At 37.3% G+C, this 23,296-nt stretch overlaps 1 protein-coding gene across 1 annotated transcript in view; it reads left to right on the top strand.

The window, feature by feature from the left end:
* olf186-M (Ki-ras-induced actin-interacting protein-IP3R-interacting domain olf186-M) overlaps window positions 1–23,296 on the top strand; it is a 238,910-nt gene that overhangs the window by 192,533 nt on the left and 23,081 nt on the right. The window contains exons 11-12 of the mRNA XM_090402727.1: window positions 4,753–4,856; window positions 16,986–17,060. Of these exons, the coding sequence (XP_090258853.1) occupies window positions 4,753–4,856; window positions 16,986–17,060 (179 nt within the window). The remainder of the gene's footprint in view (window positions 1–4,752; window positions 4,857–16,985; window positions 17,061–23,296) is intronic.

The raw sequence follows: 23,296 nt of genomic DNA, 5'->3' as shown, positions 1-23,296 counted from the left end.
GACAGGCAGAAAAGGGGGTGATATGATTGACACATACAAATCACTGAAGGAATTTTACAAGATTAATTCAGAGGAAATTTTGAAGAACAGGTCTGGTGATGGGAAAACTAGGAGCCATCCTTGGAAACTGAGCAAGAGTGTAGTTATCAAGGGTATAAAGGCTAGGTTTTTTTGTTTAGTAAGTGATGAATGTGTGGAATTGGTTGACAGAGTCGGTTGTGGGTGCCATGAATGTGAATGAGTGCAAAGCAAAGTATGATAGATCCTGCACAATGCTGAATAGTGCTTGGCATGATTTTAGGGCCTCCCTCGATGAGTCTAAGGACTCCATGGAGTAGCCCCATAATAATAATAATACTTGTTAAGGTTTGGGAAATGTTTTGACTTATGACTTCTGTGTAGCATTTTTTTTTTCTTTCACACAGGATCAAATGATCCTGTGTGAAAGTTGTCCAGGACTGACACTAACTCTCTGGAATATTCCCTTGCTATGTCATTAAATCCTATTGTTTTATTGACATCAAGCTTGCTTACCTCCTCATATATCTCTTGCTTGGTCACCAGTTAGTCTTTTCCCATTTCCTCTATCCTTGAACTTCTCATAATTTCACACTGCTGAGAATGAAACACCATGATGAATTGCTCACTGAATACCTTAAATATGTTCTTTCAGGCAGTTCCCATTCTATCATTTTCATCCATTAACATCAACTTGCTATAATCATTCTTCTTTCTGCTTTCCACATATTGAAAAAAACTCCCTAGGAATTTTCTTGGCTTGTTTTGCTAATTTCTGCATGTTTTGCTGTCCTTATCAACAGAGTCACCTTCCTGACCTGCTCTTTATACTCTGTGCAACTGCTTATTAGCATTATTTATCTTCTGTGCTGCCATCACAGCTCCTTCCTCTTCCAGATTTCATGCTTAATCTCTTCATTCATCCATTTGATACCTACTTTACTCAGCCTTTTTACTTTGGAATACATTCATAGATTGATACTGTTAAGTATTTCTTTGTCCGTGTGGTTAGCTTAGTGGCTGTGCGCTTTGCAACCATATTCCTGGGGAAGGAGTGTCCTAGGTGCGATTCCCGTCTGTGATGTGAGGAGCTGAAGGATCTTCCTCAGCAATAGCCAAGTTAGCCAGTCTTGGCCATCGACAGTAGGGTTTTTTCCCCAGTTTATCATGGGGTTTTTCATCCCTCAAAGCAGGCAAACTGGCCTTGAGAACTCAACACTACAGACATAGGATACACCGGGGGTTTAGGGCTGACCACCTTATCCTGTGAATGGTTTGGGGTCCGATGATTAATAAACTCTCGACACCGCAAGGTAAAAGAAAAGAAAATGAGATGAGATGAAGTATTTCTTTGTCAATTCCCAAGCAGCATTTATTTACTTTCTGCTTAACTCAGAGATATGACTCCAAATGGTCTCCTAAGCTTGTCATAATCACCAGCGTTGTATTTCCACATATTTCCTTTTCTCACAGAAGTCTTCATATGGCTAGTTACCACCCAGGTGATCACTTCATTATCATTCTTACCAGTTGGGTGGGAATGCAACACCCCACTCTGAATCACACCCTGTGATAAAATGATCAGATCTAAGACTCTTGATCCTTGTGTGTCCTCCTTTCCTTACTGCCTAAGATAGCTATTGCTCAAGAACTCGAATTCATTTCTCTTATTCCCAAACGCTCTTCCAGTTTATATTACCATAATTAAAATCACCTCTTCTCTTGTTCACTAACCCAAACGGCTTATATATTTCTTCATCACCATCCTCCCATCTGTATGGTTAGCCTAGTGGCTATGCGCTTCACACCCATATGTCTGGAGAAGGAGGGTCCTAGGTTCGATTCCCGTCAATGACATGAGGAGTTAAAGGATCTTTCTCAGCCATAACCAAACTAGCTGGTCTTGGGCATGGACAGCATGGTTTTTCCCCCAGTTTATCTGGGGTTTTTCATCCCACAAGAAGGCAAACCAGCCACTTGAATACACAGGCTACAGTCATAGGATATAGTACTTAATCCCTCATTAGGGCTCAACCAGTCCTAAGGGGGGGGGGTCGAGGAACGGGGGGGGGAACCCCACATGAATAAAAAAAAATAAAAACCACCCTCCCCATTCCCTAGCCTATAGCAACATCCATCTAAATATCTCTTCCTGTTAACTCCACCTTACACCATACTGCCACAAAACAATTGTCACTATTTTCCTCTTGCATCTTATTTGGACATAATTCCCCTGCTATCATCAATGACATTCCTCCTCCCTTGTCCTTTCCATCCTCTCAAAAAACCTTCCATACCCTTCCATTTCTATTTCTCTCAAGATGTCATCTCAAGATAATAACTGAGATGACATCTCTCCCACCAGTTTGAGAGAGTGACCATATGGTTTTGACTTGGAAAATGAATAGACGTGCAGGAGTATCAAAGAGACAGGAACTTATGTGGAATTATAAAGCAGGTGATTATAATAGTCTTAGACATCAACTTTGGGAAGTTTTTCATGGAGAGAGGAATTGGAAAGCCGGGATATCATTAGTGCATGGGAAATTGTGAAAGAATATTTGTTAGCAGCAATGGTAAGTTGTATACCACAAGTGAAGAAGAGGACACAATTTGGAGTAAAGTGGATGACAAACAATATTAAACAGAAATTGCATGCGAAAAAGAGGCTATGGAAGAGATATAAGGAGACAGGTGAAGAGAAGATGCATGAAGAATATAAGACACAGGCCAGAAGAGTGACTAGTGTGGTAAGGAAAGTGAAACTGGAATATGAGAGGAGATTGGCCCTAAGATCCAAAGAAAATCCTAGGGAATTTTTTAGCTATGTGGCCAGTAGGAGGAGAAATGATTGTGGAAGAATGATATTGTGGGATAAAAATGGGAATAGAGTGACTGATGCAGAGAACATAGTGGAATTGTTCAATGAACACTTTATTGGAGTATTTCATCCTAGAGGAGTCAGTTTTAATGCTAGAGGGATAGGGCTGGTTCGAAGTTTAGAGGTACAGGAGGAGAGTGTGTTTCAGATACTGAGTACTCTGGATGTCAGTAAAGCTTTGGGACTGGATGGTATTTCACCACGAGTTTTGAGAGAATGTGCTAGGGAACTGACAGTGCCTTTAACCTGGCTTTTCAATGAAAGTCTGGCTGCGGGAAAGGTGCCCAGGGAATGGAAGGAATAATGCCATTGCAGAAGGGTGGTAACAGACTGGAAGTGTCAATTATAGGCCAGTCTGTGTGTCATTAGTAGTTAAGATCTTGGAGAAAGTAGTGAGGAACTGTATACAGCATTGGGCAAATGAGGGGTAATGTTATCTGCGAGAGTCAACATGGATTTGTGAAAGGGCACTCTTGTTTTAGCAATATGCTAGCCTTTTATAATAAAGTTACAAGAACATTAGATGAGGGAAAGGCATATACTGCAATTTTCTTAAACTTAGCAAAGGCATTTGACAGAGTGCCACATGATAAGCTGATATTTAAGTTGCAGTAGATGGGTCTGTATGTCAGATTGGTCAACTGGATTCAGGATTGGCTGTATGATACCTATCAGACAGCCAATCCTGATGGCTGCTCCACCATACTGGTGGAGCAGTTTCAAGGAGGCAGAGGGTTACAAGTGGGGTCCCACAGGGCTCAGTACTAGGACCTATATTGTTTAACCTTTATATCAATGACATTGCCAGTGGATTGCAAGGGGATATTCAGTTGTTTGCAGATGATGCAAAGCAGGGAATAATTATTAGTAATAGTGCAGATGTGGTAGCCCTGCAAGAGGATTTAAATAAGCTAGATAGATGGGCAAATGAATGGGGGTGTCAGTTTAATACAGCAAAATGTAAGGTCTTGAGGTTTGGGAAACATCGATGGGATGCTGCATTCTCTATGGGAGGTGTTATACTGGAGGAAGTAGTGAAGACAAGAGATCTGGGGTTGATGATTGATAGAAACCTGAAATTTAGGGGGCATATTGCAAAGGTGGTGAAGGTAACACAGTGGATTTCTGCAATTATGAGAAGGACACTGACCTGCAGAGATAAAAGGGTTATCATTCCGTTGTATAAGTCTCTGATCAGACCACACTTAGACTATTGTTCTCAGATTTGGTCCCCAGGATTTGAAGGGGATAAATCAACTGTGGAAAGGATACAAAGATGGATGACAAAGATGGTTTCAAGACTGTACAAGGATAGTTATGAGGATCGGCTGAGGGAATATGGCTGCAGAGTTTGGTGGATAGAAGAAGGAGAGGTGATATGATTGAGGTTTTTAAACTGTTGAGAGGTGGTTACAGGATTGACATTGGGGAGTTCTTTCGTTTGGTTGAACAGCAGGAAGAAGTGATGAAGAGGCCATCCCTGGAAGTTACGAAAGGAAACTATGATCAAGAGGGTGAGGAGTGGTTTCTTTGTGGGGGGTGGTTGAACCATGGAATGCATTGCCTGATGGAGTGGTGAGAACGAGAACAGTCAATGAGTTTAAGGAGTGGTATGATAGACTTTGTGTTTCTTAAGGGGGCACTTCCCCTCGATGAATCTTGACAGACTTTATGTTCTTAGGAAGGACCTCCTACGATGAGTCTTTTGACTCCATGGAAGCCCAAACAATAATAATAATAATATACCATTAAACTTCTCTTTGTTGCATTTGTATTTTTTGTATTTGATTGCATTAAAGCATATATTTCTTCAAAATAGATCTGCTTAAGTAATTATAATTAATATATTTCAGATAATCCACATCACATAAATGATATTGAGGTGACAGCACTTAAGGAAGAACTCAGAGTGGATCAGGAATTGATGATCTCTCATTTTGAACAAGTAATAGCAAAGGTATGGGCTGAATATGAAAACATTAATGTCTTATTTTGCATTTCTTCATGTTTTTTTTTTTTTTTAACCATTTCTTTTAGTACTAGAATTATAATGTAACTTTCATAGTTTGCATAATTATAATCCACTTTGATAGAATAATCTTGTTTTCTAATACCACTAGCAACAATAATAAAGGTTTGGAATTCTTAGAATTAGCAAATGAAAGGGACCAACAATTATTAACATTAATGAGGTAAGAAGGATAAGAGAGTATTTCTAATGATTACAGAAAAGTTAAATCCAACCAGAATAGAAATCTCAATTGGTCATGGTAATGTGAGTAATTCATGCATTGAATTCAAGATACTCAAGATACTCACTTAATCGAATGAAAATAGCATAAGGAATAAATTATTGATGTTTATGATTCCAAAATTTGTTATCTGTAGTAGACATATTTATGGGTACAACATAAATAGTAATAAATACACAAGCAATTATTCTGTATAAAACAGCAGTCGACTTCCCTATTGCCAAATTCGTATCCAGGTTATGCAACAGCTATTGAACCTTCTTCTCATGCACTTCATCCAATGTGGTGGTAGCACTCTTCACTATATTACATACACCAGATTGATAGATCTTGGTGAAGTGAACACTCATTATTTGAACAATCACATCTGCTTCTGACTCAAAGTTATTCTTCTGCATTTCTTTTACTTGCAACATAGCAGTAAAATTGTTATGGGTTGCCTTTAGCGTTTGTTGCCAATTCCTTTTCATACTCCAACTTTTACTAATGTTAAATTGATGTTGAGTTTTTGCAGACCTATAGTATATTTTGTACCATGGGTGGGCTAAGGATATGTTGTTGTTTTTGTTTTTTCTATTTTTATTAATTTTATATATATTTTAAAATTTATTTTTTACATAGCCTGGAAACGCTAGACTTCTAGAGACCAAACATGGAACCTCATGGAACATGGGGGATAGTGGTCTCACACAAGGCAATGAAATTCATTTCCCACATAAAGACAATCGCAAACATTCATGCCCACAGCGGGATTCAAACCTATAGCCTCTTGGTTAGAGAATGGGTACACAGACCATGCAGCCAATTTTTCATACAATTCTTGTACTCCCATCCCATTTGTTTTTCAAAATCTGGGGTATACAGCATCTGAATTTTCAAAATAATTCAGACTGTATTATTGAAGCATCTTTTTGAATGCTTCCCATATACTGCTGATATCCTTCTCATTCAGTAACTGATACTATGAAACCATCATTTCATTCATTCATTCATCTTTTGTGGAACCATTATTTAAGCATCTTTTTGAATGCTCCCCATGCATTGATGATATCCTTATTCAGTAACTATGGAACCATCATTTCATTCATTCATCTTTTGTGGAACCATTATTTAAGCATGTTTTTGAATGCTCCCCATGCACTGATGATATCCTTCTCATTCAGTAACTGATACAGTGGAACCAAAGATTGTATTCTCCTGAGTTTGCCAGAATTTCCAGTTTTGTAGTTCAGCATGTAACATGTCCTGATTGGAATATCCATATAGTTGGCCTGTCTCCAGGTAAGTACAACATGATCACTGTTACCAACTGGTGGCAAAACAGTCCTTAACTGAGGTACCTTTTGATGCGGTGATCAAATCTAGCACTCTTTGTCCTTGAGTTGCTTCTTTTACATGCTGCTTGAGGAAGCTGTCTTGCAACATCTCCTTCATTCTTATCATGAGTTTTCTCTACTACCTAGTTTGAAATCAATATTGAATAATTAAGTTGCTCATTTTATAATTACTCATCATCAGGGCAATTTGACAATGTGTTTGTTCATCACCAACAACTGAGCTGCCAGGTCAGTACCAACACTCCACCATGTATTTCACCATGCCTCCACTTGACACAAGACAATCTCAGACTCACTGCTACACAAGACATTATTACCATTAGTGCTTTCAGAGTTCCTAATTCATCTGATATCATTAGTAATACTCTCCCATCTGTTCTGTCATTCCTAAAAATACTGTGCCCTTTATGCTAGATTCCAGTTACTACATCCAACTCTGAGGATCTGGTTTTACTAATGCCAAGAATCTTAGGCCACAATGTATTCACCAAAGCAACAGACTCAACCATTTACTCAGTAGTTAGTTGATTTTATAAAAAAAAATTCATTTGCTATTATAGCGAGTTACTTCCTCACTTTTTCATGTACTTGCATCTTGCAGTCTGCTTGGCTTCATTGGGCAACTGTCTCTTTTCCATCCATAGACACCCTCAAAAAAAGTCTGAATTCAAAGTGTAACTTTCCACTATTTCTCCAGATTCATAACCATGCTCAGTGACATTCATATCATTGTCAGTGATATGATAAATTTAGTTTAATCCTTTATCCCAGGGAGAGCAAACAAAGTTTGCACTTGAAAATATCTTCAGGACTGAATATAGTGTTGTACTATCTTACCTGGGTAAATAGTACAACACCAGGCAACTCGTAGCAAAGGTGGAGCAAGCTACCAACTCTCTTATCCCAGTATCTCCCATAATGCAAAACACATCTTGAGGATATGTATACTGTTATGCTAATGCATACCCAGACTAGTTTCGACCTTTATTGAGCTTTCAATATCATTGTCAGGTTTGCATATCATAACACACATCCTCAGCATTCCTCCTAAGATTTTTTTTATGTTGCTTCCACCCATGAAGGATTATTTGCAAACCTATAGTTTTGTAGTGTAGGTAGGCTAAGGATTATGTATATACACATATATATTTTTTTTTATTATTTTTTTTTAAATTTATTTTTTACATAGTCTGGAAACCCTGTTCTAGAGACCAAACATGGAACTTTTTCAAGCCACTTCTGGCCTCCAATAAGCCAAGCAATGATCTCACATTAAGTGAATTAAGTTCATATCTCACCCGATCACAAACATCCACATGATTTGAACCCGTGGCCTTTTGGTTGGAGAGTGGGTATACTGACCACTCGGCCAACGAGGTCAGCACATGTACTGAAATATCCCATCTGTCCCTATTGCCAAATTCTTATCTGGGTTATGCAACAGAGCTTGAACTCCTTTGCATGCACCTCTATCTTTTCATGCATTGTAGTGGTAGCACAATGTGCTATATTACATACAAGTGCAAATTTAATTACCATATTACTTTTTTTTATACATTCTAATGGCTTACCTTATTATTATTATTCATTGATAACTTGCAAATTTCCACACTTATTGTTCTCCTTATTTTACTTTTTCTGTCTTAGCTCTTGTAAACATTTTTCTGCTTCCTTTAAACCCTTGGTGGATTTTCAATTAATTCCTTTTAATCTGGATTTTTCATATGTTAATTTTTCTTCATTTATGCCATCAATATAAACATTCTCACTTTTGTGTTCCATGTTATTATTAGCATTATCTTTCAACACTGGCTCTATTCTCTGCCAAGTTGTTGGCATCATTTTTTAAAACTATCTTCATTTAACAATAAATATGTCTTAAAATATATTAGCAGATGTAAAAAATATACTAACAAATCTAAAAAAAATGAAATAAAAAAAATCTTCTATCTTATAAGATATAGGATCTTCAAATTACATTATCAACACCTAAAATGACCTCAAACCAGAACTATAATGTGACCACAGTTAGTTTTCAGTGCCATAAGCATTATATCTGATACACTTTTTCTCATTTACAAATATCTTTGCAGTACACTCTTTAACTCTGGTATTCTTCCACATGCTGCCTGGTATAGCCTACCTTTATCCAAATCAGCTGTCACTTTATTATAGAAAGTGAGTAAATTAGTAAAGCAATTAATAATGCCATGCTGACTCATAGACATATTATATTCCTGTACACCCATTCCTGAATGCTGCCTTTAAGCAACTTTTCCAATACTTTAACCCCCACTCCTAAGATATTGATTGGTATGCTATATTGTGATACTTAGTAGCCAAGTCCCATATTGCATTTTCCCCCTCAATAGGAACAAGGTTTTTTTTAAAAAAAAAAAAACTTTTATAACTGCGTAAAATTTCTGTGATGCAATACAGAATTTAACCATTAAATCATAGCCTGTTGCTTACTATAACTGCCTTTCTCAGTAAACAAGGTTCTTGGTATAGTAGAGATATCCTATCCTTCTCATCTGTCTAGGATGGGTTGAGTCCCCTCCTAATGATGGGTTACTGGCGCATTAATGCAGCCAGTTTGCCACTCCTCTGCTGCATCCCCTATGGGTGATATTCATGACTGTATCCATGTGTGTTCATGGGGCTGGTTTGCCTGCAAGTGGGATGAAAAACCCCATATAAACTGGGGGAAAAACCCTGCTGTCCATTCCCAAGACCAGCTAACTTGGCTATGGTTGAGGAAGATCCTTAAGCTCCTCACGTCGTTGACAGGAATCGAACCTAGGACACTCCTTCATCAGGCATGTGGTTGCGAAGTGCATAGCCACTAGGCTAACCGTGCAGAGTAGTACAGATAGAGTATATCTAAAATACAGTAATCATATTCATTGCAATTCCAATTCATTGAAGTAGTTTGGAGTAGTAGAGCATGTTATACCATTTAAACTTTAATTTCAGAATTCTGATTTGAACCTTATAACTCAGTTTTTTCTAAAGAAATTGCTGTGTTATCTAGCCTAGAAGTATAAACACTGTGATGCTGTAGGTAAAATTGATACTTTGTTTCAATAATGAAATAAAATGAGGCATAATGAAAAGAATTATAAAAATGGAGGAAAACTCGCATAAAAAATTTGTAGATTTTTTGCCTATCATAGGTATTGTCAGTGCAAGATCATGGAATGGCAATTAAACAATAACAGACAATTCTAAAAAACACCACCTGAGTAGCTAATGTAAAATAACTTTAAAAAGGTCAATAATTTCCTAACTTATTAAAAAAAATGTATATATATATATATATATATATATATATATACATACGTAGACAAAATAAAGTTAGTACTTTTAAAATATGCTAATCTTTCCTATCTCCCACAAAGGGGATAAACATAGACCATCGGATCTGTTTAAGTTAGGACAATGAAGTAAGGGTTCTCACGTTTCTTTATAAAGACATTCTATGAGGAAACATCTTCTATGAAGGACTCTTTCTTGTCTTGTTTCAATGAATTCTGTATTTGGTGTTAATAGCATGCTCTACAAGTCCAGACTGTTCAGGCTCGTGGTATTTAATATAAGACTTGCATTCTAGATGAATAAAAGCAGATCTTCCTGTTTGTCTCTATCCCTTTAAATACAAAAGAAACTCACATTCCTATCTCTTATGTGTGTGGCATTAGTGAATGCATAGTCATCATCAAATTCCTGCCATGTACCCTCAAGGGGTGTACAGGATATGATAGTACTACATGAAAAAAATTACATCATTACTAACTTCCTATCTACAATTTTTTTCCAAATCAGTCTGTTACTTGTCAAGACTCCAACATTATCAGATCTTATATTTCTATCGTCTAAGGCACTTTGTACCGTATCAATTCACCTATATCTTGGTCTTCCTCTGGGTCATTTTGCTGCCAACCTGGCCAAGAACACTTGTTTTGCTAATCTTTCTTCACCCATTCTGTTCAAGTGACCATACCACCTGAGATTAGCTCTGCTAACACATTCCTGGATGCTGACAATGTCAAGTTCTTTCCTAATATCCTCATTTTTAATATGATATTGCCATTGATGCCATCTGTTCACGCCTATAATCTTTCCCAGGACTCTCATATCTGCAGTCTCTAGTCTTTGGTCAAGTGTTTTACTTCTGACCCAGCTCTCAGATCCATAAGTTAAAACTGGTTTGAACACTGTCTTGTATACAGCTAATTTAGTTTTCACTATATTATTTCAGGAAATTACAATGTACTAGGATATACATTAAGATAAATTTTAATATATTTCTATATTTCGGCAACGTCACGCTGCCATTTTCAAGAACTTAGGTACAAGATACGTGCACGCAGGCACATCAAAAACAATAAATGAGTAAGAAGAATGAAGCTATTATTTCTCCTAAAGTCCTGATGGTGCCCTCTAGCGGGCGATGTTGGTATTCTTGGGCAATTGGGCTGAAGGTCTTCTGATGTAGGTTTCCCAAATTTGAGGGAGTTTCATGCAGCCAAATTTGTTGAGGTTTGGTTCGTTTCTTAGGACTGAAGCTGATTCTATGAAAAGCCTTTCATATCTGTATTTACTATGGTGTATTATCCTGGCTTTTTTCTACCGTATTCTATGGCAGGTATCCAGAGCATGGCCAGCAAGACCAGAGTGGCTGTATTGGTGAAACCGGATGTAGTCCTTGTGTTCTGAAATTCTGATATTTGCTGTCCTGCCTGTTTGGCCGAAGTAGGACAGCTTACAGCTGCAAGGGACCTGGTACACACCAGGTAGGTCTAGGTGGGGGGGGGGGGGGGAGGTTGGTCTTTTGTTGAGCGGATAAGGGATGCCAATTTTTTCGTTGCCGAAATATAGAAATATATTAAAATTTATCTTAATGTATATCCTAGTACGTTGTAATTTCCTGAAATAATATAGTGAAAATGCATAACCAACGTCTAAGCCTTTCCACGAGAGCTAATTTAGTGTTCGGACTAATTTCTCTCTTATTCCATATGAATTTATTCAGTTGGCTTCCCACCATACCAGCTTTGCTGATTCTGTTGTCTATTTCTGTATTTAATTTAACATTTTCACTAAAAATTGTGCCTAAGTAGCTGAAATGTTTTACTTGTTCCACAGGTTTCTCCATTCACAACACAGTTAACATTTTCAATGATTCTGCCTATTGTCTTTGTCTTTTTATTGCAGACCTTCATACCGTATCTATTACAACAGTTATTCAATTTATTCAGAGAATCTTGCCGACTTGTAGCAGATTGACATTAACATCTCCAATTTTGATATCATGTTTAATACAACTTTCCTTCATAATGTCATCCATATAGATAATGAATAACAGAGGGGATAATGTACATATTTGTCTCACACCAGATTTAACATTAAACCATCTTCCTGTACTTCCTTCAATTCTAACTGTCGACTTAAAACTCAAATAAAGACTAAGTATTGTTTGATATAATGCACCATTGACACCATATAACTGTAGCTTTTTTTTTTTTACTAAGTAATTTAAGGAAATTACAACTCAACTGGGATATACATTAAAATAAATTTTAATATACTTCAATATTTCGGCAACGTCACGTTGCCATTTTCAAGAAACTTAAGAACAAGACACGTGCACGCAGGCACAACAAACAGTAAATGAGGAAGAAGCAGGAAGCTATTATTTCTCCTAAATTTCTGATGGTGCCCCCCTAGCGGGCAATGTTGGTATTCTTGGGCGAATGGGCTGAAGGTTTCTGATGTAGGTTTCCCAAATTTTAGGCAGTCTCATGCAGCCAAATTTGTTGAGGTTTGGATTGTTTCTTAATGCTGAAGCTGATTCCATGAAAAGCCTTTCACATTTGTATTTACTACGGTGTACTATTGTGGCTTTCTTCCACCGTATTCTATGGCAGGTATCCAATGCATGGTCAGCAAGACTAGAGTGGCTGACAATGAAATTCTGATATTGGCTGTCCTGCCTGTTTGGCCAAAGTAGGACAGCTTACAGCTGCAAGGGACCTGGTATACACCAGGTAGGTCTACACTGCCTTTAGTAGAGCGGATAAGGGATGCAAATTTTTTATATGGTCTGTAACAAGAAGTTGTCATGTTTTTTTTAGGATTTTTGTAATTTTTTCCAAGGTGCCTCGGATATAGGGTATGGTGATGGATTTAGAGTAATCCTTGTTGTGGAGGGGGGGGGGGTTACTGGTTTCAATATTTTTTTGGGGGGAGGGATAGCCATTGGCTGAGAAAGTGTTGAGAATGTGGTTTAGTTCTGTGGTTAGGGCAGTGTCATTTGAACAGATAAGTTTAGCCCTGTTGTGTGGTGTCTTAATGACTCCATATTGTTGCGAGGAAGAGTGGTGGGATTGTTGGTGAATGTATCTGCCTGTATGGGTGGGTTTTCTATAGACTGAGAAAACCAAGGTTTCCATCAGGCTGGCGGGTGACTAGTGTGTCTAAGAAAGGAAGGCAGTTGTTTTTTTCCTCTTCTAGGATGAATTTGATTCTGGGGTGTTGGTTGTTTATATGTGTTAGGAAGGAGAGGAGTGCATCGGAGCCATGTGGCCAAATAGCAAACACATCAACATTTCGAAGCCAAATGGTTGGTTTTTGTGGGGCAGAGTTTAAGGCTTTCTCTTCAAAAGTCTCCATGTAAAAGTTGGCCAAGGGTGGGGAGAGTGGAGAACCCATGGCTGTCCCCTCTATATGTTTGTAGAATTTTCCTTGCCAAACAAAATAGCAACAATACAGCCACTCTTGTCTTGCTGACCATGCTTTGGATACCTGCCATAGAATACAGTGGAAGTAAGCCACGATAGTACACCTTAGTAAATACAAATATGAAAGGCTTTTCATGGAATCAGCTTCAGCCCTAAGAAACAATCCAAACCTCAACAAATTTGACTGCATGAGACTGCCTCAAATTTGAGAAACCTACATCAGAAGACCTTCAGCCCAATCGCCCAAGAATACCAACATTGCCCGCTAGGGGGAACCATCAGGACTTTAGGAGAAATAATAGCTTCCTGCTTCTTCCTCATTTACTGTTTGTTGTGCCTGCGTGCACGTGTCTTGTTCTTAATGTTTCTTGAAAATGGCAATGTGACGTCGCCGAAATATTGAAGTATATTAAAATTTATTTTAATGTATATCCTACTTGACGTTGTAATTTCCTTAAATTACTTAGTAAAAAATGCATAACCAATGTCTAAGCCTTTCCACAAGAAAAAAAAAAAAAACTGTATGTATTGAATAGCTTCTCTCTTGGCACCTTGTCACATGCCTTTTCCAAATTGACAAAACTTAAATATAGATCTTTGTTATATTCCCATGCTTTCTCGACTATTTGTCGTAAAGTGAAGATCTGATCCTGACAGCCTCTATTTGACCTGAATCCAGCTTGTTCTTCACCAAGCGTTTCTTCCACAATTCTTCTCAACCGTTTCTCAAGTATACTTGTATAGATCTTGCCAGGAACACTCAGTAGGGAAATACCTCATTAATTCTCACATTCAGTTTTATTTCCCTTTTTATATATGGGTACTATGAGAGCTCTACTCCAATCATCGGGAATTCGTCCCTCTGTCCAGGCTTTCTGAACTATGCAGTGCACCCACTGCAAGACTCTTATATCACCATACTTCAGCATTTCTGGTCGAATATCATCTACTCCTGCTGCCTTTCCACATTTCAAGCCTTCGATGGCTTTTTCTGTTTCAAGTATGGATATGTATTCCTCACTGCATGCCTGGTCAGTGTTATTTACCATGTGCTGTCATCACTGCTTGTTTCATTTAGCAGTTTTTCAAAGTAATTACTCCATACTTCAAGGATATCTTTTTCTCCCATTTTCATGTCACCTTTATCATCTCTAACTCCTTTTACAGCACTCTTTCCTCCATTCCTAAGCTTCTTCAACAACCTCCAGAATATTTTGCCACCTTCTTGATATTTATTATCTATATTCTTGCCAAAGTCCTCCCATGACTTTTGTTTAGCTAGTTTTGCACAGTATTTAGTATTCTTGCATTTGTCTCTGTATTCTCTAAGAGCACAAGCTGACTTATTTGCCAGGAACTTTTGATATGCTTTCTTCTTTTCCTTCACTACCTCTTTAACTTCCTGTATCCACCGTGGAGTTTTAATTTTTATATCCTTGCAGACAACTTCACCACATGCCTCTCTAGCTGAATCAATCAGAGCTTTCTTCAAGGCTTGCCACTGAATCTCCAAGGTTTGATTCCTGTTCTCAAACTCTTTCATTTTTTCTTCAATAATCTTTGTATGTTAGTCTACAGTTCACATCTGAGAGCTGATCAACTTTTATTCGCTTTAAAACTTTCTTACATGTTATTCTTTTCAATATGAAATTCAATTTTATCCTGCTCAAGACTAAATAGTGATCACTTCCAATTTCAAATCCTCTGTACACTCTGGTGTCCTGCACCAGGGAGAAAACATCACTATCAACAATAACATAGTCAATGAGACTTTTCTTATTCCTAGCCTCTTCTCTCCATGTGAATTTGTGCACATTTTTATGTTGGAACATGGTGTTAGTAATAACCAGTCCATGTCCTGAGCAGAAATCCAACAGGTATTTGCCATTATTATTATCTTTGCTCTTTTCTCAAAATTTTCCCAAAATATTTTTGTATGTCTGACAATCATTTCCTACTCTGCTATTTAGATCCTCAACAAGGACCAACTTTTTCTTTTTCGTTGTGTCAGTTGCTTTTTCTAAAGCCTCAAAAAATTCCTCCACTTCTACCTTAGTAGAACCTTCTGTGGGACCATAGGCACAAATAAGTCTCATTGTCCAGTTCCCCATTCTCATATTTGCCCACATTACTCTACTTGAGACTGACTGCCATTCAAGAAGATTAGCCTCGTATTTTGTGTTGAATGCTATGGCTACTCCTTCTTTTCCTTGACTGTCATTGCCGGAATATAACATTTTGTATTTATTGCTCAGAAAGATCTCACCAGTTTTTGTCTTTTTTGTTTCAGTCATCCCTGTTATGTCGATCTGATACTTATCTAATTCCTCAGCGAGCTCCATTTCTTTGCCATTCAGGCTTATTATGTTGATAGTACCAATCTTTAACTCTGGTGATGTTGAGTTGAGGTGTGTTTTCAGATTTGTTCCAGTAGCTGACTTTTTGTTGTTCGCCCTGGTTCCCTGGCGAAAACAACGGGGCCTTGTTTAACCAGGCGACGCCCCAGCCGGCATGAAATTTTGTCATGTTGTACCATAATTTTTTATTTTGGTTTAACGAATAAGAATACAATTTGGTCAGCTAAATCCCAAATTGCCAGCCCATCCTCATTCGTTCAGTATCCAGGTAGATACCCAACAGGGTGCACCAGGATTGGACATTAGGTCTGAAGCCATGGTCGGTTCTCCGCATTCCTTTAAAGGCTATGTGGAGGTGTCCTCTCAGTTATACAGCTTTGACCCTTAAGATCCCCATGAATGCATAGTGAAAGTTTTAAAGCCACTGAATATTTTTGTTGCCTATTGCTCCATCAGAAAAATCACCACCTTTCTCATTTCTCCTAAGGACATGCTTCCATTTCTCAGTTATCTAGGTATCTATCAGATTCCTTGCTCTTGTAGGTTATCTTATTTTGGACAAACAGGAAGATCTGCTTTTATTCATCTAGAAGAACACAAGTCTTATACCATCAGCCTTGAACATTCTGGACTTGTGGAGCATTCTATTGCCACTAAACATAGAGTTCATTGGAACATGACGAGTCCTTCAAAAAAGATTTTTCCTCATAGAACATCTTTATAAAGAAACATGTGAATCCTTACTTCATTGTCATAAAACTAAAACAGATCCAATGGTCTATGTCTATCCCCTTTGTGAGAGATAGGTAAATCTTTTTAAATCTGCTAATCTTTTTTTTTTTTTTCATCATCTTACATTAGTCACAGGGTGACATTTCTTCAAATTGTCTGTTATCGTTTTAATTGCCATTCTGTGATCTTGTACTGATTATGGCTATGATACTTAAGCAAAAATTCTACATTAATTTTTTTTATATGAGTTTTCTTCCATTTTTATAATTCTTTTTATAATGATACGTTTTCTCCCTTCTGTATGATTGGTCACTGTGCAAATGTTTAAGTATTTTCAATTCCCTTGTATGAATCATATTCATGTGATTGCAGAAAACAACCAAAAGCTATTTTTATAATGAAATAGCACTTTTGATACCGATATCATCCTATATTCAACATTATTATGTTGACTGTTTGAAGAAACACTCATAATACTCTTACGATATAGGCATTACTTCTTATGTCTGGCTTTCATTGTTGGTATAATAATATTTGGTGAATCATATATAGATTGTTTCAGCTGTCTTCATTCTGTTTTAAATCTTATTGAACTTATTTTAAATTTAAATCAGTTAGAAGCAGCATGAAAGAGTTAAATGTTCAATATTCACTTTGATATGCAGATGAAAGATGACATCCTTCAGCAATTACATCAGAGCAAAAGTTGTGAAGACCAGCCTGGAATTAAACCCTCAGCAGTAAGTTTATTTGCTGTTGTTTTGTATCAGTACCACACATGAAAGGTTGCAAAAGTGCATCAGTACTCTGTGTGGGTGTTACTTATAAATATACACTATCTGATCAAAAATATCTGGACACCTACTCATTCCAACTCTCACTCTAATATGTGGAGTTGGCTTGCTCTTTTCTGCTATAACAGCCTTCTAGGAAGGCTTTCTACTAGATTTTGGTAGATTGCTGGAGTTATTCCTTTCCATTTTTTCAGAAAAGCATTAGTGAGGTCAGTCACAGATCTCAGGCAATTTGGCTTTGCAATTAGTGTTCCAATTCATTTTTCAGGTGTTTGATGGAGTGGAGAACAGGGCTGCAGGCCAGTCAGGTTCTTCATTACCCATCTCATCGAACTATTTCTGCACAGCCTTCACATTGTAGAGAGGGGCATTGTCGCAGTGATGCAGGAAAGGGCCTTCACAAAACTGCTGCCATGAATGTCATTATAGACCATAGCATTAAGATTTCCCATCACTAGAACTAGGGGGGGGGGGAATAGCCCAAACCATGAAGAACAGCCCCAGGCCCTTATGCCTCTTCCACCAAACTACACAGTTGGCACAATATGTTTGAGGGGAAGGTAGCATTTTCCTGGTATCAGCCAGATTCACTTATCCGTTGGACTGCTAGGTGGTGAAGTGTGATTCATCACTCCAGAGAACTCATTTCCACTGCTCTAGAGTCCAATGCCAGCAAGCTTTTGCACTCCTCTAACTGACCTTGCTAATATTAGGCCTGTGTGCAGCTGCCTGACCATGAAATCCCATGTTCTTCAGCTCCTGATGAACAGTTGTGGTGCTGGCATGGCTTGCAAAGGCATTTCAGAACTCAGTAGCAAGTATTTCAACTGACGACAGAATTTTCAACTCAGTGATTCTACGTGGCCTACTAGGTCCCAATTGTACTGTTGTTGCTCCTGGCATTTGTTTAACAATAACATCACTTACAGTTAATCAGGGGTAGCTGCTGCAAGGCACTGAGCCTATGCTATGACTCATTTTATTGTTAACGTTTGTCTATGAAGGCTGCAAGTCCATGTGCTTTCTTTTATAACTGTATGAGTCATGGTTGTGTAGCCATATTCTGTACTACAAAGGGGTGTTTGGGTATTTTTGATCAGATAGTGTGTTATTGAGTAGAACATATATATATATTTTCTTCATTACAATGAATTATCTATCTTTAATTATGCTTTTGTATATTTATTATTATTATTATTTTATTTTAGTGAAATCATATATCTTCTACAATTCGTTATGTCGATTTGCCAAATACAGTAACTCATAAAATCCAGTGACAGATTTTCTATATCATGCTGCAAACTGGTTGGTTACTTGTTATGTGGTTACTTGATAACAGTTAATCTGTTATCTAGTGTAAGTTGTATTATATTGTGAAAACGATTTCTAACACATTTATTTACACACACACACACAGACAGGGTGTCTACATTGGACCTCCCTAGTTTCAACGTGTTACTACTACTTCTTAAGTGTATGGACCATGATGTCGAAATTGTACAAATGAGAAGGAACACTCACCAAGTTTTTGTAAAAAAAAAATTCTTGTAGAATTCTGGATGAAATTTGTAGAATCTCTGGAACATTTGAACAACCCAACAACCTTACGTATTTCTACATTTCAATTTTTTACCGTTCTTTGTAACTAGGGATGTCCAATGTGGATACCCTGTGTGTGTGTATAACACGAGATAAAAGAATCTATAATACACTACAGCTGTATGTTTGTGATGCAAGCAAGCGTTGGAAAAATAGAAACCTGTTGACATTTTTCAGAGACAGAAGTAGATGAAATAAGAGGAAGAGGGGATGCAGATTCAGTGCATCTGCAGTTGAGCTGAAAAGCTGCTGTTTGTATTTATACAAGCGTGTTGGAAAAGAAAGGAATGATGGAGGCTGGTTCATGGAAGTAGCTGTAAAAGAAAAAATAAAAGGCTAAAACAGTTGACATGTGACATGTGGTTGAAATGGGTCAGTGAGGAAGGAATTATCTATCTGCTGAATTATTCTTTCCTGGACAGCAGTAAGAATTTCTTAGTATTTCTTTCTACATGTGAACAGTATTCCATTCACAGTATTTTAAGGATGGGCAGATTTGAGATTTGTACAGAGTTAGTAGTAGTCAGTGATATACAAATCATCTGATTCTGTCTGGTAATCTGTATATTAGAGGGTAATAGTAGGTAAGCCAAGATACTTTTTGCAAGAAAAAAGGTGAGACTGCATTTTGATAGCATTGAAGGATAGTATGGAGGGTGATATTTAAGGTACTAGCCAATAACTTTGAAACATGGGATGTTTGTGCACTGCATGGTTTGTTGAATGAGTAGGATGAATGGAGTATACTATTGTCAGCAAAGCTGTGAATAGGATTATTGGTGACTGAGAGTAGACCATTTATGTATAAGAGAAAGATAGTATGTGATAGAATAGAGCCCTGATGAGAGAAAGCCATCTGTCATGACATGCAGTGAACAATAAGAAAAAAGCTGGCTACCTAGTTACAGAATCTGGAAGATAGACTGAAGGATGGCAATTTACTGACCAAGCCTCACTGCTGGACAAGATTAGATGCTCTGTAAATGCCAAGAGCAACAGCATGTTTCTTGTATCCTTTGGTGAAATCTATATCGGTATTGGTCTGTAGTTTGACAATAGACTATTTCCCTTTTTTAGAATAGCTTGGGTATATGTTTGTTTCCAATATTGAGATAAGTACCAGCTGATTATAAAACATTATCAAGACTGTATAAGATAAGTGTTAGTTCCATAGCACAACATTTTAGTACAATTGGGGAGATGCCATCCAGACTGGAAGAACTTTTTATGAAAGTTATTTAATATTTCTCATGTCTCTTGCCATAAGACCACAGGAGACATATGGTGCTTGGTTTCTAGTATGGTAGGAGGCGATTTCCCTTGGTCATCTATGCGGATGTTGGTGGAGAAGAGTGACACCATAAATTAACTTGATCTTTAGGTGCTATAACAGTGATTGCTCTTTGGATGGAAGAAACGTGGAATTGCAAGTGAGCATAAGTTGCATCCAATGGCCTTTTGAAGAGACCAGAAGGTACAACTTCCATTTGAACAAGAGGTGAGTTTTTTGCTTTTTGGCTTTTATGAAATCAGGTTTGCTTTTATGATAAACATGATAAACGTAAAACTTTTATAGTTTTACGTTTATCATGTACTTCAGCATAGGCTGAGAGTGAAGCTGGAGTTTTTGTTGCAAGTCATCTATGGTATGTTGAATTTTTTTTTTTTTTCCTCTCACTATCTTGGTAGTACACTTGTTGCTAAATCATGGCTGGCAAAGTGGATGAGAATTTCGCATAGAATGGGGAATGAGGACCTTCACACTGGTGAGAGTTTCTGTGCAAGTGTTTGGATCAGAAGAGTGGAAGCAGTTGTCTGGCTATGGAAAGCAAAAGTAGACATTTGTTAGTATGGGTGGGTGTGTCAAAGGACACAAGATTATTAGTTGTGGCTGGAGGGCATTCTGTGAGAGAGGAAACTTGCACAACATAATGGTCTGAGTTATTGAGAAGGGAAATGAACCCTGCACTATTCCTGGAAAGGAATAGGAGGTCTGGTCTAGATGTTAAGTTTTTTTTCACTTGGTTATACTATAAACTAAAGATGCCAAGAAATTATATTCTTGGTTTAATCCTTTATCCAAGTGTAAGCAAACAACATTTGTGTGCAGAGTATCTTCATGACTGGCCTACTCGTATATAAAGGCTAATGATTTCATATCAGTTGCCTTAGTGTCTCATAATACAAATCAGAACCCCCTTTCAGGCACGTATAATGCTATGCATTATGGGAAGGGCCACTACCCAAATCAGTTTGAACTTTATTGAATTATGTTAAGGCATGGGAAAACCTCTCCAAAAATCTAAGTCTCATTGAGTGTCCCTAAAGGATCACTCCAGTATATAAGACTTAGTGGTGGCTCCACTCAGTGACAGGCACAAACCTACCACCGAACAGAGCCTCTCTACTTCCAAGGAAACAAGGATACAAACATTAAATGTCATTAGTGGAAACCAGACCCAGAAGAGATACCATATAATATAATAAATAAATCAGATTTATTTATTAATAAATTGGTTACTAATTAGGAAAAACAGAATGATTTTTTTAAAATTTTGTATAGGCAGCACCCCCACTTAAAACTTCATGGGCTGCCACTGCTGCATACATTAAAAAATGTTTAAATAACAGGAAATAAATCCATAAGAGAATTTGCCATCCAAATTTTTCCTCAGGAAATGCAGAAATCAATTGAATTGGAATCAATCTGAATTTTAAATCAGGTCACTTAAATGAAATGCAACACCAATTTAATTGGCCTAATTTAAAATTGAATTAATATATTTGCTATTAATTAATAATTAATAGTGAATTAATTTGATTAATGAAAGAGGATACAAAAGAGTTACTGGAAGAAGTAAAGAAGAATAACAGAGCAAAGATCATGATTCTATTGTCATGGTAAGATAGATTTTTAGATTAACTGAGATGAAGGGCCATTATCATGATTTCATAGGTCATTCAATGGTATGGAATGAATCTGATGGACAGAAGAACTTATGAGTGACGGATTGCATTTGAATGGGTTTGGAGTTAAGTGTCAGTGGAAAAGTTTGTTGAGTGACAGTTTGGAAGTACAGTTAAGGATGTGAGACCTATTGATAAGGCAGGTGTGAGAATGATCAAAAATCCTGAATGTAGTTGTTTTTGGTCCCATATTTGATTGGATAATCAATGCAAGGTGTGGGGTAGTTGTGAATCCAAGGGGGATACCTCAGTGTTATGTATACTAATGCTCAAAGAATCTGAAATTTGGATGGGGGAGGGGGAGTTGGCATTGGTTTGTCAAACTCTCCCTGTTGGCATTGTTAAGACCTGGTTGATGGCAGATAATATAGATGTAGAACATAAAGAATACAGCATTTTTAGGAAGGATAAAGGGAAAAGAAATGATGGTGGGGGGGGGGGGGGAGTAATTCTTCTTATAGCAAAAGAACTGCAGCCAAAATTAGTAGGAGTTCAGCACTGGGTCCAGAAGTCTAAATAGTACAGAATACATAGTTGGTTGTTACTCTAGGCCAAGAAGTGCAAAGGAAGATGTAGATGGCATGCATCAGCAAATTAACACACTTGATTATATATCAAGTAATTAGTATGGAGATTTTGACTAAGGGGGACAGGGCTACATTTATACCTAGGTGCAACATCATAATGAGGCCCCCAAAAATAAATCTATTTCAGTTAATCAAATTTATACGCTTTTTTTTTTAAATTTATTGAAAATAAAAGTCGACATTGCCATAATAACTCATTTTAATAAACTAAAAATATCACAACATTGGTATACATATATTTGCATTATATACAGGTCTGCCAAGAGAAAATTTCGAGCCAGTGACAAGTCTGTGGTCCGGGTCCCACTTAAAAAAAGTGAGGCCTGGACCACAAACATTACTGTCAATGCAATTACTAGCTAGCGCAGTTGACTGCAACAACCTTGCACGAACGCCTATTGACGTCATCACCTGCTATAACTACTGCGATCCGTGCCGAGAGAATCGGTGTCTTCTGGGCACTCACGGCAAACTAAAGAGCATAGTGTCTGTCTAAAACAAAACACAGTATCATTCTCGATATGCCATTATCCTTTATCATTGTTGTATTATTACAAGAATTAAAATGCATTATAAACGCAGTTATGTGACACGTCGGGGCCCGATGGTTGGGCCCATGACAAAAGTCTCAGTGTCACCCTCTCTCAGTGGCCCTATATATATATCAGTTCAAATTAAATTTAAAATAATAACTAAAAGTTTTTTTTTCTGGCTTTGGTTTTAGCAAATAAAAATCATCATAATTAATCGAGTAAATTACATCTGATTCATTGCATAATAACCACAGGTCACTTGTCTTATTGCAAGTTGCTTCTTAAATTTTTTTATTCGTTTCAACACTGAAAATGAGCGATCAGTACTTGCATTTGAAATAGGTATCCTCAAAAGTATTTTTAGAATTGTTTCTACATTCGGAAAAGTAGACCTTAACCCATCGTTTATAAATTTGTACATTTTTAATTGAAAAATTTTCTTCCTTTATCATTATTAAAAATTGATTAACTTCACCAATAAATTTTTCTGAATCAA

The sequence above is a fragment of the Typopeltis vanoorti genome, chromosome 2, assembly GCF_054136105.1.
Source record: "Typopeltis vanoorti isolate ZY-2024b chromosome 2, IOZ_Tvanoo_1.0, whole genome shotgun sequence".
NCBI lineage: Eukaryota > Metazoa > Arthropoda > Arachnida > Uropygi > Thelyphonidae > Typopeltis > Typopeltis vanoorti.
Note: the sequence above shows the minus strand (reverse complement) of the source record. Positions and strands in the feature narration are given on the sequence as shown.